General features: G+C 48.9%; 1 protein-coding gene across 1 annotated transcript in view; it reads left to right on the top strand.

Moving 5' to 3' along the window:
- The window catches only part of Sdk1 (sidekick cell adhesion molecule 1), a 959,866-nt gene that overhangs the window by 826,640 nt on the left and 112,938 nt on the right, over nt 1-20,288 (top strand). Inside the window, exons 23-25 of the mRNA XM_075974284.1 lie at nt 11,601-11,710; nt 14,253-14,403; nt 15,317-15,554. Coding sequence (XP_075830399.1) covers nt 11,601-11,710; nt 14,253-14,403; nt 15,317-15,554 — 499 coding nt within the window. The remainder of the gene's footprint in view (nt 1-11,600; nt 11,711-14,252; nt 14,404-15,316; nt 15,555-20,288) is intronic.

Below are 20,288 nucleotides of genomic sequence, written 5' to 3'. Positions count from 1 at the left end.
CTGGAGTTGCTGGCATGTGCTGTGACATCTAGCTTTGGACATGGGTTCTGCAGACCCGGAATCAGGTCCTCATGAGTTCCCAGCACACACTCTATTGACAGAACCATCTCTCCTGCCCAGTGTATCTGGGGGATGTTTTACTCTTTCAGAGTTGATGGAAGTTTAAAGACAGTGCACGGGGCAGCAAGAGCGCTTCAAGGCCCAGTGGTTCTCATACCTCCGTGTGCACGTTAATGTCCTGCACTTCTTATCTTTATGGTCTTTGTGGAGGGTGTGTGTGGAGGTATGGCATCTATGTGACGGTCAGAGGACAGCCTCAGGCTTTGGTCCTGGCGTTCCATCTTGTTTGAGACAGTCTCTTGTTCATCACTGGTTTGTTGGTGTAGCAGGTCTAGAAATGTCTGGGAATTTGCTTTTCTCGCTATCCCATCTCCTCATTGTAGCACAGAGATTACAGGTACATGCTAACATGGCCAGCTTTTATGCAAGTGCTAGGAATTTGAACTCACTTACACAGTAGGCACTTTACCCAAAATCCACCTCACCATCCCTTCTGTATTTCTGTCATGTGGTTACTGTCCTTGTCTTCTTGGAGGTGTTAGCTGGGTGAGACCAGGACCCTTGCCATCCAGGTGTTGGCCATGACCTCACACTGAGACATATGCCCAAGGCAAGTGCCAAGGAGCCCCTGCTGAGCCAGAGATGGATCACATCACAAATGCCACCTGGGGACAGAGCAACCTCTCTGACGAAAGGAGAGCTCCTCCTTTAAGGAGGCGCTTACATCTCTGGATAACTATCACTTTGAAGGTGACAGACTCCACGGGCCACACCCTCTCAGCTCCTCTTCAGGCTCTGCAAGATAGTCTATCTGACCCCACCCAGACTACCTCTTCCCCACTGTGGATGATGTCTAGGCTACTGTGGGCCCTTAGAGAAGCCTCTGTCAGCATTGCAGTTGTAGCAAACCTCCACCAACACTGAATTCCTCTTTCCTAATAGGAAGAGTGACATTATTTTCCAGTTGTCTGGTACATGTACGGAGGAAAGCCATCAGTAGCTCTAATGGGCCCTTCAGCACTAGCCCAGTGATGGGCATACATCTGCAGAGGCGGTTCATCTTTGGCTCTAACATGTTGCCTCCCCCTCTGCAGTTGGGGTCTATGGTGACAGGTGACGATGAAACACACAGATATTTCCAAATCTTTATTGTTTGTGTGATTGTCTGTAATGACACCCTTGCAATGACTTCTTGTCGTGCACCTTGGCCAGCAGAGCAAATCTGGAAGTCGTGCAGAGTATGAACCTGGCCTTTCTGCTTGTTAATCTATCATCAGATCATTTCAGTTCCTATTATAGGGACTCTTGGAAACTGCTTCGTCGATACAGTGCCTGCTGCACAAGCTTGAGGATCCCTGCACCCACAATAAAGCCCACTGGGTAGCACACTCCACTGGTCCCATTGCTGAAGAGGCAGAGGCTAGAGATCCCAAGGGATTGTTGGCCCAGTCTAGCAGAATCAAGCAACTCCAGGTTCAGGCAGAGATGCTGGCTCAGAAATTAAGGTGGAGAATGGTAAAGGAGTCTTTGGCCTTCTCATCTATGTGCACACGTACATATGCACATCCACAAATAAATACAAGTATGTGCGTACTACACATACACATCCCATACAAACATACACACACCACATATACATTTCACTCATACAAACATCACACACACCACCCATAGAATATACATACATATACTACACATACCTCACATAAACATACCACATATAGACTGCCCATACACACATATATACCACATATATGCATGCACAGCACATATACGCACCCACGTACACACTGCACATTTCACCATCACCAGGGTCAGCATCCCCTGCCACTTTGAGGACCGTCCTGTGCCATGATCCTGTCACACTGATTCTTTTGCTTTAGATCTGTCTAGGTGCTTTATTTTGCTGGTCGCTGGATCTTTCATTCACTTCCGTCATTCATCCCTTGCTGCTTTGCACCCAGAAAGCATTTAGTGAGCACCAACTGTTTGGTAGATTTGATGGTTTATCAAATCTGTTGCTCATGCTGCAAAGCAGAGGACCAGGATGGCTGGGCTATTTCTGATCCCAGGTGCCCAGCCACCATGCACACACTCCCTGCAGGAACTCGGAGGTTTTGTAGAGAAGACGACCATTCTCAGGAGGCCTGGACAGGGTGCACATGGGGAGATGTTGCTGGCAGAATCCGAGAAGGCGAGTGAGAGGTTGACTAGTTCTATCAGAGAAGGCTCCTGGAGGAGGTGAGGTTATGGTTAGGAACTGAGGGAGGCCTGCCCATATTACAGCAGGAAGAGGATATCCCAGGTGGGCAGCGGTGTGAGAGGAGAGGCTCAGAAGGAGGGAAGTGCCAGGCATCTGTGGGTGGTGATGGTGGTATGTTTTCTAATGGTTTTATTTTCTAGTCAAGATATCTCTCTCTCTCTCTCTCTCTCTCTCTGTGTGTGTGTGTGTGTGTGTGTGTGTGTGTGTGTGTGTGAGAGAGAGAGAGAGAGAGAGAGAGAGAGAGAGAGAGAGAGAGAGAGAGAGTTCATGTTCTGTGTGTGTCATCAAGTGCCCATGAATACACACAGGAAGAAATCGGGGCCCCCTTCCCTTCTCTGCTTTATTCCCTTGACACACGCTCTCTTGCTGAACTCGAAGCTCATCATTTTTTGTCAGGGTTGGCAGCCAGAAAGCCTCAGCGATCCTCCTGTCTCTGGTCCCCATCACTTAGGTGAGAAGGATACGTATGGCCACAGCAGTCTGTTGACGAGAGTGCTGGGGATCCAAACTCGGGTGTCATGCTTGCACAGCAAGCCTTAAGCCCATGATGTAGTTCTGGATGGCCTCAAACTTAGTAATTCTCCTGCCTCAACCACCGCAGTGGGATGACAGGCATGCTCTAACATGTCCAGCTTCTTATCCTAGAACTGGGGGACCAGCAGATCTTGGGCTAAGCGGCACCGAAAGGGAACTTTATTTTTCCAACATCTCTTTATCAGGAGTTGGAGGAGAGGGGCAAATGGGCCAAAGCCATCACTGTGGTTTCCAGAGGAGACAGCAGGTGAGACCAGGGAAGCAATGTAGGGACAGTGATGGTAGCATCTGTGGCGGTCTCTGCCGGTAGTCTGGAGTTTGCAATGGCTGTAAAGTCATGAGCATCCAGGAACAACCATGTGACAGGTTTGAAGTCATGACTATTTCCCAGACAACCGAATTATGATCATTCCTCACAGGACACGGGGCTGCCCAACAGTAGCGGTGGCAGATCCCACCACCCTAAGACCACAGTAGAGAATAACACCCTTCACCCCAGCAATCTGTGCAGCACAGCTGGACTGTCCTGTAGGTCAAGTGGACCCGGCATTTTGAGGTGCTAGCTTTCTGACCACATCACTCACTTTGTCATCAGAGGGGTTTCTGATCATGTTTTGGGGTAACTTTATCATCCTTGCTTTATGAAGAAGGCTGAGCGTCTTGGCATCTCAGTGCAGCCTGTGAACTTCCACGCTGATATGTTTGGATGTGGAGTTTAAGCCCCTCCCATGGGCCCTTGTTCCCTGTGGTGAAGCAGAGGTCTTTGTCAACATTCTCTGGATTTAGAGGCAGCACCATAAATCCTCTGTGTCTGGGGAGGCCTCCTTGTTGCTATTAGTCTTTGAGAGCAGCAGACCTGGTGGGAAAAGCATCTCTGGTAGCTATGCAGGGCCCACCTCTGTGCAAATAAACACAAGCCAATCATAGGGCCAAGATGGCAGAGATACAGGGGCATTCAAGTATTTCCCTTTGTCTGTACTGCTGGGGCTCAGCACCAGAGGCCCCTGACTCCAAAACCCAGGAAGTGGTCTATGTAAGGAAGACTGGGAAACGTCTCCCCCTGGAGAGGGGATTCTTAGGGAGAGCTGCACCCCTAAGGGGAGAAAAAGGAGGAACGGGAGACCATTTCATCAGGGACACTGCGAATAATGGTGGATAGATTACTTCACATGTAGGTGACATGCGACAGGTGCTATGGACCTGATGTGTGTTTATTACAAATGCATATATTGACGCCTTCCCTCAAAGAGTCCTATTAGGAGTGGGACTGTTGCAGCAGAATTAGGACACGAGGGTGGAGCCCCTTTGAATGAAGTTAATGCCCTTATTAAAAGGGTTAGGATGTGGCTCAGTGGTAGAGATCCTGTCTCTAAAAACAAGGTGGGATCATGTAGGAAGATAGCTCAGCAGTTAAGAGCACTTGTTGCTCCTTCAGAGAACCCAGTTTCTGTTCCCAGCACCCGCATAGCAGAAAAGGAAAGGAAAGGAAAGGAAAGGAAAGGAAAGGAAAGGAAAGGAAAGGAAAGGAAAGGAAAGGAAAGGAAAGGAAAGGAAAGGAAAGGAGGAAGAAAGAAAGAAAACAAGCAAGGTGGGGCAGCTGCCTGAGGAGGGGCACCCAAGGTTGACCTCTGGCCTCATCATTCACACACACATACAAGTACATATGTGTATGTGGGCATTTGTATGCAGTCATGAACACAAACACAGAATGAGTGTGTTTGTGTGAGAGAGGGGGAAGAGAGAGAAAAGAAAGAGGGGGATTTAATTGTAAAACAGGAAACAAGAGGGAACTACACTACACTGCAGAAAGAAGCAGCCACGAACTAGTCGGGAAGGGCTGCCCAAACCCTGCCCTTCTCAAAGCAGGCAGCCTCCTTGCCAGCCAGCGGAGATCAATCAAGGGCTAAGGAGAATCCCCTTAACAACTCATTAGCTTGCAAGAGTTCCGGATCTGCTCGGGGAAGTGGCCTTTGGGCCTCCCCAAGCCTCTAGTTCCTTCCTGGTTGGGCTGCGCTTTTGCCAGAAGTGCCAGCCCCATCTGTCCCTCTGCCTCCGTGCCCTCCAGCACCCCTCATTTGGGGGAGCTGCACTTGGCTCAGGCACGGGGACACCATTCCGCACCAGTCACAGGGTCTGAGTATCTGCGAAGTTGCAAGTTTTCCTGCTGACAACAGGAGTTTCAGCCAGGCAGGGTGCGTGGGGCTGGCAGGTTTCCACTGAGTTCTGGAATGTCTCCCCTCTGCTGGGCTCTGAAGGGAAGGACAGCTGCCTCCTTGTCAGTTTTTCCTCCTCATGCCCTCCTCTCCATCTGTGTGGGGCCTCTGGGATGAAGTTAATGACTGTCCTTGGAGTAACCACTGAAGTCCTGGGGATGTGGGGTGCCAAGCAGAACCCGAATTCCCCTAGCGGGGGTACTCAAAGTCCTGCACAGGCCCATCGGTTCCCCCCAAACTTTCCAGAAGCCCAGCAGACTCGAGAGACGTTTCTCATGCTCACAACCCAGCTTGTGTGAAAACTCGGCTTGGCAGGAGTGGCGGCCTCTGAGACCTCTAGTCGTTAAATGAAAGCACATGCCCAAATGGGTCCTGCTTCCGGGCCACTGGTGCCCAGGGCAGAGTAGGCACGGTGGCAGGTAAGCCATTTGCCCTGCTGGAGGAGCTTGTCACCTCCTTGGAGGGACTGTGCACTCCTTAATGCAATAAAGGACCTGCCCTGCCGAGTGGCCTTTGAAATGTGGCCATTTCAGCTTCTATAATAAGCATTATAAAGCTCTGTTTGTTGGCTTTCAGAGAAAGGCAAGAAAGCCTTTAAATCCCAGCTTCCCCAGGGGAGCGTCAATTTGTTTTATCTTTAGAGCCCTGACTCACTCTGGGTCCTGTGTTCTGGTAGTAGCCAGTCATTTCTTACTTCTTCTAGAACACTCTCGTGTGATGCCCTGGAAGTTTGCTGAGCCAGAGGAGCCAGGCAAAGATTAAAGAATCCTGGTTTCCTCAGAAAAAGATGTAAACCTTCTGTCATAGGGATGTAAGATTCTTGCTGAGTTCTGGTGGATTGGGTAAAAATGTGTCTTACCCAAATAGTGTTCCATACCAGCTAGCCCACATTTTGTGCTGGTTTTTAAAAATCATTCACACGATTATTAGCATGTTGAACAAACAGGGATGAACACCAAATTTTACGCTGGACCCCAGAGAATGCAGTGGGGTAGAGTGGAAAGTGAGACCCCATACTTACTTACGAGCAGCAATAGTAACAGGCAGGACCTACTGTGACGTTTGCCTTGTGCCTCTAGGGAGCATGCTCAAGCAGGGTGGATGCTTTCCCACTAAAGGGCTGGCTCCTGGAGAGATGATCTATGCATCTCTGCCATGGAATCACAGAGACGAGCAACATACAAACCATTGAGTATGGCTGTGCTCCAATAAAACTTTATCAACAGAAACAAGAAAGGGGCCGTATTTGTCCTGTGGGCTCAATTATACTGAGTAGCGAGTGGAGCCTTGTTTGATAGGCTGTTTGCTGGCTGTCAAGCTTTCTAGAAATCTGATTTCTTGGTTGTTAATTGGCTAGATGCCATCACATCAGACACTGATTTGTGAAGTCGCTAGGCTCCAGAGTAGGGTTGGACAACTCTGGTAACCAGCTTTCTTTCTAACATCTTTATCTTCTGTCATTGTATATTTGTATGTTCATATTTGGGGGTGTTTTTATGAACAGGCCAGAGGTCAAGTCTCCACCTTATCTTTTGAGACAGGGTCTCTCCTGAATATGGCACTCACCGATTAGACTAAGCTGACTGGACAGCAAGGATCCTTGTGTCTCCCCCTCCCTAGCTCTGGGATTACAGGCACACGCCATTCCTCATCTCTGACTCTTTTACCTGGATCCCCAAGGATCAAACCGAGGTCCTCTATTTATGTGGTGCGTACTAACTGAGCCATTTCTCCAGCCTGGACATTCTTTCTTCTACTGATGCTACAGATTTTGAGCCATATTCTCCTCCAAACCTATTTTATCATCCTGCCGGGTCCCTCCCCTCTTTGGTGAGCAAATGAGTTCCGACTCATATTATATCTGTATGATTGACCTTTAAGAACCATGAGCTGGCCCTGTCAGGTAGCTGGGAGGTGGATGAGTGCTCAGGATGGGGACATCACACACCTCTGCTTGGTCAGAGTAGGAGAGCTGTCCATGGATGCTGTCTTCAGAAGAGGGAGACAGGGGGCAGGGGCAGCCATCTATAGAGGCTTCCAGAAGCAACAAAGCCAGGGAGGGTGCTTGTGGAGGCTTCCAGAGAGGGAGCAGGAAAGTAGAGGCAGTGCATGGAAGCTGCTGGAAGGGGCTGGCAGTTTCCTAGAGAAAACAGGAGAAGGAGCAGACATCTGAATCAGAGTAGAGAGCTTTGCATGGACACATGTGCTTAAGGCCGTGTGCTGCCTTCACACAGTGATTTGGTGACGATGGCAGGCAGAGCCAGACAGAGAGAGGGGACCCACCTGGGCCTGTCAGTCACCTGTCCCATCTCCAAGTCAGAAACCTGCAGAAAGGGGACCTGGCAGGAGGAAAAGGTCAGGGATGTGTGGGTCACACCTCAGTCATATGCCGTTATCTCAACTGGCTTGCTTGGTGCCTTGATATCCTATATTGAAGTCAGCAGAATGGAAGACCAGAAATGAACCAGACATACCTCCATAGCTAGCATTGTAGACACCAGCTATAAGACAGTGGTAGCATGGGGCAGGGGCTGTAAAAGGGAAGATTGGTCTTCCACAGCACTGTCTGACTTAAGGGGAGAAGTAGGGACCCGTGGTCCTGTCCTGCTGGCTTCAGCCCCTGTAGCATGAAGCTTGATCTTTGTCGATGGAGGAGCACCCTCCTTACGCTCAATGAAAACAGCGGAGTTGAGCATCCTGTCTCTCAGTCAGTCTTCCTGCCTGTCCACCAGCCGACCACACCTCATCCTCTCTTCTGAGTAGCCACTCAAAGGTTGAGCTTCTCTTCCATTCCTCTTGGTCACGTGATGGATGGCCCTGAGTCCAGAGCCACTACCCTGATCCATGCAGCCCCTGGAGCAGCATTTATGTTCAGAAGCCATCTTATGTGAGGCCAGTGCTTGAGCTCCCCACAGAGTCAGGGAAGCACCTAGCCCTAGGTGGATGTTCCTGAGCCAAAAAGGAGGACAGACTTGGCAGCAAGGCAGAGGAGGATCAGAGTGTGCCTATGACCAAGGCAGAGGAGGACCCAGAGCGTGCCTACGACCAGCCTCTATCCAAGGAGGGTTTGCAAAGATGGGGCTGGAGGACAGAGCCGGGCAGAGAAAGAGCATTCAGTCACGTTGCTGGGACTTGGAGGATCAATTAACCTTTATACATCTGCTGCCCCTCACTCGGCCACAGAGGATCCGGGTGGTAAGGCACAGCAGTGACCCTCTCTACAGAGTGCAGGTGGCAGGAATAGGGGCTAGGCTTCCAGAGCTACTGAGATTCATGGTGGCTGGGAGCGCTTTCCTGTCCCAGCCTCGCAGGTGGCCACATCTTCCCCTCCATTGGCCTAGTTCAGCTGCCTTGCTCCTTCGCAGAATCCCAGCTGCTCATTAGCCACACTGACCTCCAGCTCTTTCTCTACCAGGTGTTTTTGGACAGCATCCCACCTTAAATTTCAATACTTCTTTTACAAATCGAGATGAGATACACAGAACACAAAGTTTGCTGTTTTAAAGAGGCCCATTCCCAAGGCAGAAGATTCAGAATGTTTTTCTCCTTCTCCCACTGAGTCTCAGCGCATGAAACTTATCTCCAGGAGCTTCCCTCCCGCTTCCTAGCACCCCACCCCTGCTTGCCCCCTGCTCCACCCCTGCATCCCTCCCACCACCACCCCACCTCGGTCATTTCCTAAAGGAGACCCATATGTTATGAGGGCTTGGGGACAGGCTTCTACCCAGCACAATGCTTCTGAAGTCTGTCCACATAAAAGCAAGTGCCCATGCTAGTGCCCCATGCCTCTTCATGGCAAAATAATGCTTCTTTTTCATCTGGGGATATGTGCCTCAATTTTACCTTTTGGCTGTGGTGCACAGGGCACTGTGAACTGGTGTATACTGTGCGATTCACACAATTGTATGCAGGTGTGCACATGTGTGCAGATGCATACAGGTATACATAAATGTATGCCACGTGTGTGTGTGTATATATATATATACACACACACAGTTGTGTGTGGGTACATACCTGTGTGCACAGTAATGTTCAGGTGAATACAGGTGTGTACAGGTACTTACCTATGTCTACAGGTGCATACAGATATATATAAGTGTATGCCACTGTTTACATGCGTGAATACATACATGCATATAAAAATACACACAGGTATATGTGAGTACATATATGGCTGCACACATGTATACAGTCATGTTCAGGTGAATTCAGGTGTGTGCAGGTGCATAAAGCTGTGTGAAGGTATTTGCATGTGTACAGGTTAATACAGGTATATAGATGCTACTGTGTACATGTGTATAGATACATACATACATATATAAGCACACACAGGTATGTACAGGTACACATGTGTGCACAAAAGCATATTGCCCAATTCAGATGAATACAGGTGTGTGGGGGTACTTACCTGTATGTGCAGGTGCATACAGGTTTGTGCAGGGTGTACACGCGTGCAGGCGTATCCAGGTGTTTGCATTAGTGTACAGCACATGCCTAGGCCCCATCCAGCTTTGCTGGGGAGACTAGAATGGAAGGGTGGGTCTCCTATGACTCCAGCTCTTTCTGCAGCGGTTTTCCTACTTTAGTTTGGACTACCCACATCTCAGGCTGCTTCCACTTGTCTCCAGGAAGTAGGCTGTTCACTCTTGCTTGCCAGACCCTCCTTGTCCTCTGTCCCTTGTGTCATTTCTGCAGCTTACCAAGGTCGCCATGAATTCTCAGCCCCTCACAGCCTCCAAGGCTTGGCCCCCTGCCAACTTGGTTTCCTCTGTGAACTTACTGAGTGCAAGACCTGCCCTGTTATTTAAGTCACTTACGCAGTATTAAATGCCAGAGTAGGACTGATCCTGGCTGAACTGGCTCTGGGAGCACCCTCTATTTGTATAGTATGATCCCCAGGGTCACACAGGAGCTTCAGAAGTCAATGGAGTTATTACAGGAGCCACAGCAGGAGCAGATAGCAGTGCCCCCTCTGGATTCTGTCTGGGACAGCCAGGGTGACATCAACAGGGTAGAGAAGCTGTGGCCAGGCTTGCCTAGGCAGGGCAGGCCACTAGGGTCAGGTTAGAGGTCACAGGCAGTACGACTGTACAATTGCTAATGGAGCAAGCCATGGATGTGTGGTTCCCAGGAGAGGAGGATGCCGGGACAGCCAAGTGGGGCCTCACAGACCAACTTGGAAGGGACAAGTGTCTATAAAGAGTAGTCTTCCTCAGACCAGCTCTGCCCTGAGGTGCTTCTCTGTGTGTATGTGTGTGTGTGGAAGGGGTGTGTACACATAACTGTGCATGTACATGTGTTCACCTATATGTGTATACATCTGAGTGTGTACCTGTGTTTGTGTGTGTTCGTTTGTGTGTACGTGAGTGTGCATGCACTTGTGTTCACTGTGTGAGAAAACATCTGAGTGTACATGTCCCTGTGTTTGTGTATGTGTGCATTTGTTTACATACGTGTGTGTGTGTGTGTGTGTGTGTGTGTGTGTGTGTGTGTGTGTGTGTGTGTAGAAATCAGAGTCGACCTCGGGTATAATTTTTCAGGGTACTGTCCATTTTGTTTGGGGGGAGGGTTGTTTTTCTGTTTTGTTGTTTTGTTTTGTTTTGAGGGGGAAGCCATGGAGCTCATTGGTTCAGCTTAGCTGACTGGTTGGGGAGCTCCAAGAATCTGTCTGTCTCCATCTCCCAAGCTCCATAATTACAAGTCTTAATGCCTGTCTTAAAAATATTATGTGTGTATGTATTTGTGTCTATGTGGATAGGTGAGTGCAATTCCATTAGAGGCCAGAAGAGGCATCAGATCCCCTGGGACTGGAGCTGCAGGTGGTCATGAGCTAATGTGGGTGCTAGGAGTTGCCTCAGGTCCCCTGAGAGAGCAGTACAGTCTCTTAAACTCTGAGCCATCTTGACAGTCCTCATGCCTGCTTCTAGGGATCACATCTCGAGTCCCATGCTTGTGCAGCAGGCATTTACTGGCTGAGCCATCTTGCCAGCTCCGGGGGTACTTTGTCAGACATGACAAGGCCTACATGCTCTGCTGTCAATCAGGAATTCTGTCTTCCATATTCTGGGCCAGTGGAGTCTCTGTGGTGCATGCATGCTTGGGGGGTGTAAAAAGTTAGGTGGTGCCCTGGGGCCAGCTCTGGACCCTGGCAAGGGGGACTTTATCACTGCACACTCTGGAGTCTGGCTGAGTCTCGCTCTCTGAGCCTCTCTTACTTGTCAGGTGAGAAGAGGACAAGGCAATGGGATGGCCCTGCCCAACACTCAGTCAGAGCCACAGGGGGCCCTCTTGAGGCCAAGTTCTTGACTGAGTTTTAAACTAGAACCTTCCCAGATGTAATGTCACTGAGAATAACAGAAGCCCAAAACTCCATGACAGGAGGGGTGTGTGTGCAGGAACCAGTAGCGCCCAGGCGTGTGATACTTGGTCCCTGCGCTCAGCCCATCATACCCAGGGAGCTGCGTACAGAATACCATGCAGCCCTGGTCACCGTGGTAAGCCCAGTCCATCTCAGGATCCCTTCTCCACAGGTCGGCGCCATTGGGGATGAGGAAGAGTGGATCACCCTCTATGAGGAAGAGAATGAGCCTGATGCCCAGATGCTGGAGATTCCAAACCTCACACCCTACACACACTACAGGTGAGAACCATGGGAAGGGGTTGCTGCTGGGCATGTGAGTGGTATGAGAAACCAGATGTCAAGGAAGATAGAATTCTCTAGGCAGAGGGCTGGGGAAATGGCTCAGCTGGTAAGTGCTTGCTTTACAAGTGTGAGGACCTGAGTTTGCTTGCGTTCCCAGGAGCCCATGAAACCTGCCTTGGGACTATGGTCCATGCCTATTATCCCCACGCTGGGACTTTCTAGCCAGCTAGCCAGCCCATCTAGCTGAAGTGGTTAGATCCAGGTTCAGTGAGAGACCCTGTCTCAGAAAATAAGGTGGAAAATGATGTAGAAAGACATCCTATGCCAACCTCTGGGTTCCCCATGTGCACCCATGTTGGCGCATCAGAACATATAGACACACACACTCATGCATATAACACATACACAACACATGCATGGGGAGTTCTATAAGTAGCAATAACGGTGCATACATAAAAGCCTTAAGCAAGATTCACAGTTTGAATATAGTTCCAAGTGTATGGCCGGATGTTAGGCTGCCGGGGTCTTTCAGTCAAGCGCACTGCAGAAAGGGCTCCGCTATTGCAGTCAGGAGGTAACCAGGAACCGCAGGCTGCGGACTCCTAACAAAGCCGATGTCCCAGGCGCCCCATTCTGCTTCTCCCTTCCATGACCCTGGAGTTGCTCTTCTCACTAATCAAGCGCTTAACATGGCATTTAACCTTTTGCTTCCAGATCCTGCCACTTACTCTGGCAGTAAATCCCCAGCCTTCACAAAGGGTAGGGTGTTCATGAGCTGTTAGCGATGCTATCGGTTCCCGGAACATCAGCGCGAGAGATGAAATTTCCAGTTATCACCAGATGTTGAGTTTGATAATGTCATTGTTCTGCCGGGTTGGATACATTCCTTATAATAGGGGGAATGAGGGAGTAAGAATGAGTAATTCAAAGAGTGAGAGGTGAAATTACGTCTTCATGAAGAGCATTTATTTGGTACAATACCGAAGTTAGAATTTTTTTAAGTGCCTAATGAGAGAGATGTTTTTGAGTCTATTCATTTGAACACTCATCCTAAGATTATAGCAGATGAGTCAAGATGCATATACTCAATCCTTAAGAGAAAAACATGTAGCTTCGATGAGCCGCAAGGATTCAAGACTTGATGTGTGGAATTCCATGCGGCTGTGTAGTTATCGAAAGATCGGAAACTGTGAGAGGAAAGCAATACCCCTGTCTTAAATTTACATTAATTTAGGCGACCTCTGAAAGAAGCATATGTGTCCTTACTTACGGTTTTTGTTCTATGTGGATTCAGCTTGGATAATTATAGAGAAAGAAGACACAACCAGGTTTGGTGGTACAGGCCTGTCATAGTAGCTACTGAGGAGGCTGAGGCAGGAGGATTGCAATTTCAAGACCTTCATGACCTACAGAATGGGTTTAGGTCAGGCCAGGCAATATATCAAGTCTCTATCTCAAAAGTTAAAATAGAGCTGGGGTGTAGCTCAACAGTAGAGCACCTGCCTAGAATCCCCCAGTGAGGGGCTGGGGCGTGACTCAATGGTAGAGCACCTGCCTAGAATCCCCCAGTGAGGGGCTGGGGTGTGACTCAATGGTAGAGCACCTGCCTAGAGTACCCCAGTGAGGGGCTGGGGTGTGACTCAATGGTAGAGCACTTTGCTTAGCATACTCATGGCCCTTACATTATAAGGAAGTAGAGATAATTCTGATTGACTGAAGGCCATACATCCACTTTCCACTATGCTACGTGTCAGGATACGCATGGGCTATGGCAATGCTCTTGGCCATCCTAAACACTGGACTTTCAAAACTGTGTTTGGTGGCAACATTGTGACATTGGGCTCTGTCAAATGACCTTAATCCCCTAAGGTTACCCTGAATTTGACTTAGCCAATGGCAACTGACCATTTAAATTTCTACCCTTCAGCTCCATCAAATCTGCTTCACTTGGGAACTAAATCATACTGAGTCACCTGAGACCATTCTCTGGAGGCTATTAAGGAAAGGGGCTTCTTGTTTTTGTTATTGCGGTCATAAAATACCCCAAGAAAAGCAGCTTAAGAAAGGAAGGGTTTGTTCCGACTCTGATTCAAGGGTGCAGGCCAAGGTAGTGAGGAGCTAATCCATCAGGAGAGTGAGGCAGCGGCTCCTGTGGCATCCAGCAGCAGGAAGTAGAATCAATGGATGCCTGCTGATCTCTTTGTCCACTTCCACAGTCCCAGTCCCAATCAGGGGTCAGTGCCACTCACAGGGGGCAGGTTTTCCTACCTCGGGTAATATAATCATGAAAACCCTGCAGCCATGCCCAGAGGCCTGCCTTTCAGATGATTCTAGATCCTGTCAAATTGACAGTATATGCCACCACCCATCACAGAAGCCATAGATGGCATCTGCATTCTTTACCAACACAGGTAGGTGTCTGTGAGTGCTGGCCTCTGTGATCCAGGAAGACATGTATGTGAGGAGCACCCAGGAAGGTCATATTCTGTTCTGTTGCCTTTTGCTTGGAAATAACTCTGGTTCATGGTTCTACCTCCAGGTTTCGAATGAGGCAAGTGAACATCGTGGGTCCCAGCCCCTTCAGCCAGTCATCCCGGGTCATCCAGACCCTGCAGGCCCCACCCGACGTGGCTCCAACTAGCATCTCCGTCCGAACAGCCAGTGAGACCAGCCTGCGTCTGCGCTGGGTGGTGAGTTGGAGGCTGTGGGGTGGGAGCCACTGGCTGCGCCTTCCTGACTTGTCTGGGAAAATTGGTTTAGCAGTACCACATTCAGGCTGTTTACTTCATCAAAGTCAATCCAATTGTTAAACTGCAAAGTATTACATTGCACAATTAGTGTACGATCACAGAGTGGCCCCGATTTCTTATTAATTGGTGGCATCGCTTGTTCTCTTCTCGGAACTTGGGGTGCTCTTTCAGGAAAGAGCATGGAGAATACTAAGTGTAGGATCTCTAAGTCCTTAAGCTTGGTCAACAGAGAACCATAACTCGATATTCATAAGAGAGCCAGTCCAATGTTTAATCAGAACATTTTTTCCTCAAAATTAAGCCAAACTATGCCAAGGGAAATTACTTCTGGCGAAAGTCACTAAAAGAATTTTGTTGAATTAACAGAAGAAAAGTTTCAAGGAAGATAACCAGAAAGCTGCAGGGATGAGGCCAGGGGAATGTGTCTCAGTAGGTCAGGTGCCTGTTACACAAGCGTGAGGACCTGAATTCAGACCCCCAGTACCCACATAAACAGCCAGACATTAGAGCGCCCACCTGTTATCCTCGCACTTAGGAGTGGAGACAGGAGGATTCCCTAGAACTTGCTGGCCAGCTAGCCCTACTGAGTCAAAAAAAAAAAAATACAGTGAATAACGGTAGAGGAAGACACGTGAGCTCAACTTCTGGCTGCTACAAGCACGTGATATGGGCATGTACACATGCATATGACCCACATGTCTGTGCATGCACACACTCCAGAAAGTTCTAGGGAAATTCACCTAAGAAAATGCTTTCCGTGGAGTTGGCTCCATAGGATGGGTTTATTCTTGAAGACCTTCAAAGGTGACAGTTAAGAGGTGTCCACTCATGCCAGCCTGTCATTCATTGCCAGCCCCTGCCCGATTCCCAGTACAATGGGAACCCCGAGTCTGTGGGCTACAGGGTGAAGTACTGGCGTTCAGACCAACCATCCTCAGTGCTGGCCCAAGTTGTCAACGACCGGCTGGAGAGGGAGCTGACCATCGAGGAGCTGGAGGAGTGGACAGAGTATGAACTGCGGATGCAGGCTTTCAACGCCATTGGGGCTGGCCCCTGGAGTGAGCTGGTGCGGGGTCGCACGCGGGAGTCAGGTGAGAGGGAGGTAATGCAGCTACAGAGACGAGGTCGTCTCTTGTCTCGGGAGAGATGAGTTTGGTGACCTGCATTTGCACATCCCCAGGTAACAGTCTCTATGTCTCACCTGTGTCTGAGTTGGCACATCCCTAACCCGGGCCTAGACAGGGTTTGTCCCTCTGTCTTAGTATTTTTGTTTTTTCCCTCCTGCTGTGATAAAACATGCTGACAAACGCAACTTAAAGGAATAAGGTGTTACATTTGTTTCACAGTTTGCGGTATGGCGACAGGAACATGAAGTGACTGGTCACATTGTAGCCACAGTCAGGAAGCAGAGAGCAGTCATGAATGCTGGTATCCAGCACACTTTCTGCTTTCCATACTGCCCAAGCCCCCAACCAGGGAATGATGCTGCCTCCTGAGTGGTCCTTCCCATCTTAACCCAATCAAGTCAACCCAGTCCCTCATAGTCATGGCTGGAGTCCAACCACTAGAGACAGTCCTTCCTAGGTGTGCCCAGGAATACAACCAGGCTCTTAACTCCTAGAACTGTCAAGTTGGCAGTCTATATTAGCCATCGCCTATTCACGGCCATGTCTTTGAATTTTAACAGGTGTTAGACTTATTTTATGATTTTTTTCAAGTTAATGATAATGTTCATTACCAATAACTAAAAGCAAGAAGTGGAAATTTCCCTATGCAACATCTTTAATACACTAGGCATCCGGCCCTGCTCTTTATGAATGAATATAGACAGGATGTGCAAGGGCTGGCTGAGGTGAGAAGTGAACCCCTAAAAGGCTCAGCGCAGTGGCGGTTGATGTCTCATTCTTTTGGACCTGAGACGGGGCTCCTGTTTGTTGGTGGCTATTCATTCAAGGATCCAGGCTCTGGTACACCATAGGATCAGTCACAATTAGAATTACAGGTATGCACCCGCCATGCACAGTTTATACACAGAGATGAGACCCAGAGCAAGCACTCTTCGAGCAGAGCCACATCCCAGTCCTAAGAAACACTGATTGCACAGTGTGTGTATGGGAACACAGCAGTCCCCAGTGAGTGTCCCTGAGGAGCCACCGCGTGGTGACCAGGATTTAAAGAGGGGCCTGCTGAGACCAGTCAGGGCTCTCCTCCAATTGTAGCTTTTACTAGATCAGCAAGAAAAGATGCAGGCACATGTGGCTGTAACCACGTGGACACTTTCAAACTCTTCCGTCTTCCTCAGCTGAGTGTGTGTGATAAGGAAGGGTCCTGGAGACAGTTTTAAACCCAGCAATAGGCAGACCAATAAAATATTTATTTGAAGAAACAAAACTTTCAATAGAAAACAAGAAAGCTATAGATAAATAGTAGTTTTTGAAGTTTTAAATTTATCCACGGACACAAAAGAAAAACAGGGAAATCGCCCATAGCAGCAAGAATTGTGCTGGAGTAGCTGCTGTGGCTCCTCCCTGGTAATTTGTTCATACGTGTGCATGTCTGTGTGCATAGGTGCAGGCACACATGTGCATGTCTGTGTGCATAGGTGCAGGCACACATGTGCATGTCTGTGTGCATAGGTGCAGGTACACATGTGCATGTCTGTGTGCATAGGTGCAGGCACACATGTGCATGTCTGTGTGCATAGGTGCAGGCACACATGTGCATGTCTGTGTGCATAAGTGCAGGCACACATGTGCATGTCTGTGTGCATAGGTGCAGGCACACATGTGCATGTCTGTGTGCATAGGTGCAGGTACACATGTGCATGTCTGTGTGCATAAGTGCAGGCACACATGTGCATGTCTGTGTGCATAGGTGCAGGTACATGTGCATGTCTGTGTGCATAGGTGCAGGTACATGTGCATGTCTGTGTGCATAGGTGCAGGTACACATGTGCATGTCTGTGTGCATAGGTGCAGGTACACATGTGCATGTCTGTGTGCATAGGTGCAGGTACACATGTGCATGTCTGTGTGCATAGGTGCAGGTACACATGTGCATGTCTGTGTGCATAGGTGCAGGTACATGTGCATGTCTGTGTGCATAGGTGCAGGTACATGTGCATGTCTGTGTGCATAGGTGCAGGTACACATGTGCATGTCTGTGTGCATAGGTGCAGGCACACATGTGCATGTCTGTGTGCATAGGTGCAGGTACACATGTGCATGTCTGTGTGCATAGGTGCAGGCACACATGTGCATGTCTGTGTGCATAGGTGCAGGTACATGTGCATGTCTGTGTGCATAGGTGCAGGTACATGTGCATGTCTGTGTGCATAGGTGCAGGCACACATATGCATGTCTGTGTGCATACATGCAGGTACACATGTGCATGCACGTGGTGGAGGCCAGAGGTCAGCCTCCTCAGAGACAAGGTCTCTCATTGACACAGAGCTCACCGGTTACGCTGGACTGGCTAGCCACTGGACACTGAGGATCTTTCTGTCACAGCATCCCAAGAAATGGGATTAAAAGTCACCACACCTGGCATTTTCCCCCTTTCCCCCTTATGTGTATAGGTGTTTTGTCTGCTTGCATATCTTGTGTGCCTGATACCTGCCGAGTCCAGAAAAGGGCATCAGATTCCCTGAGACTGTAGCTATAGGCAGTTGGAAACTGCTAGTTGGTGCTAGGAATTGAACCTGAGCCCTCTGGAAGAGCAGCCAGTGCTCTTACCCCTGAGCCATCTTTCCAGTCCACTGGGTTTTTTTTTGTTTGTTTGTTTTTAAATATTTTTATTTATTATGTATACAGTGTTCTGTCTTCATATATGCCTACTCGCCAGAAAGGGCACCAGATCTCATTACAGATGGTTGTGAGCCACCATGTGGTTGCTGGGAATTGAACTCAGGACCTCAGGAAGAGCAGTCAGCGCCCTTAACCTCTGAGCCATCTCTCCAGCCCCCCAGTCCACTGCTTTAAAAACAAAACCATGAGTTCTGAGACTCAAACTCAGGTCCTTGGTGGAAGACAAACACTTTATTGACTGAAATCATCTCCTCAGTTCTTCACTAATCTCTTGAGGACCTGGCCATTGACGCCTAAACAGGGACACGAGGGTCAGCCTGGAATCCATGGATGCTGGGGGTGGGGAATCAAAGTCCTGTGGAGACAACGCTGTTCTACATGGGCCCAAACGCGCCTGCCACAGAGATCCAGCTGTGCCCAGGCTGTATAAGACTCATACGACCCTATGGCCTGTGCCTGTGCCAGGCGTGGTCTGGATGCTTCTAGAAGAGAAAGTAATGTACAAGTCCGATTGCAGAACCCCAAAGCACAACAACAACAAAAAAGTAGACCAATCAGGCTTCATCAACATTATAGCACCAAGACTTTAAATAGGAATATAGGAAATATCATATGGAAATGCAAAACAACCTCAGCAGAAAGAAAATACCCCCAAGTGCTATGTCTGACAAGAGGTTCTGATATAAATATCGAAGACCTCTTACTTAACAATGAAAAGGCAAATGATCCTATTAAGAATGGAGCAAACGCCTGCACAGACAGTCCTCCAGAGATGGAGACAAATGGCTACTAGGCACATGGGAAGGGGCGCAGCATCATTAACAGGAGGGAAATGCAAATCCAAGTCATAAGGAGATGTCACTTCTTACCCCTAAGAAAGTCGAAATAAAAAACACAGCGTAGCGAATGTTTGGGAGGGTGGAGAGGAATCAGAGCTTTATACATTGGGCAGCAGTTGGCATTCTGCAAATTCTTAAATGCAAAATAGCCAATCTAGCCAATCCTCACAGGCATGGACACAGGCTAATCTAATCAAGACAGTCCTTCACAAGTGTGCCCCGGTGTCTCATGGGTGATTGGAGATGCTGTCAAGTTGACAACTGATATTAGCTGTCCCAGCACCCAAGAACATGTTGACTAGAACGTGTCCATGAGTGTTCACGGCAAAAAGTAGTAAGAACCCACTTGTCCATCAGCTGATGACGGAATAAAGGAAAAGCTGAAGTATGTCCATACGAAGGGGGAAGTCGAGAATAAAAGGAATGGGACTCCTAGGCTTGCACTGATGAAAGTGTGCCTTGAAAAAAGAATCCAGTGAAGGAGGTCAGATGCAAAATGCCACATGTACATGGTGTCATGACCTGAAATGCCCAGTGCAAACAAATTTATAGAGCAGGGGATAGACCAACTGTGTTAGCCTAAAGGAGGTGTGGGAGTGGGAAGTGACTAGTGGTGGGTGTGGGCTTCCACCTTGATGACAGCTCTGTGTGTGATGAAATCAGTGGAAACAGGCAGATCCTGTGCCATGTGAATTTTAGCACACACCCGGAGACTGCTGGGTGGGTGCCACTGCAGTGTTGATGGCCCTGGGGGACTCTGCCAGCCTCCTGCCGTGGGAGCCTCCTCCCTTGAGCAGTTGTAGCAGTTTTAGACTCTTTAATTTATTCATTTCTCCCCACCCCCACCCCGCTTTTTTTGAGACAGATTCTCATGTAGCCCAAGCTAGCTTTGAACTCTCTGCATAGCTGAGGATAACCTTGAACTCCTGATCTTCTTGTCTCTCCTCCTGGTGCTGGGATTACAGGTGGATTAACACCACACCCAGTTTCTGCAGTGCTAGAGGTCAGACCTTGGGCTTTCATCCAGGCTTGGTTAAGCTCTCTACGAACTCAGCTATAGCCCCAGTCCCTGTTATGTGGGTTTGACTCACTAACATCTGTGGCTCCACCAATTCCTATCACTTACCCCCCTGGTAGAGAGAGCCATCCTGATGGGCGGTGCTCATTATTCTCATTTGGC

The sequence above is a fragment of the Microtus pennsylvanicus genome, chromosome 1 (assembly GCF_037038515.1).
Source record: "Microtus pennsylvanicus isolate mMicPen1 chromosome 1, mMicPen1.hap1, whole genome shotgun sequence".
In the NCBI taxonomy this organism is placed as follows: Eukaryota; Metazoa; Chordata; class Mammalia; order Rodentia; family Cricetidae; genus Microtus; species Microtus pennsylvanicus.
This window is presented reverse-complemented; position numbering and strand designations above follow the sequence as displayed.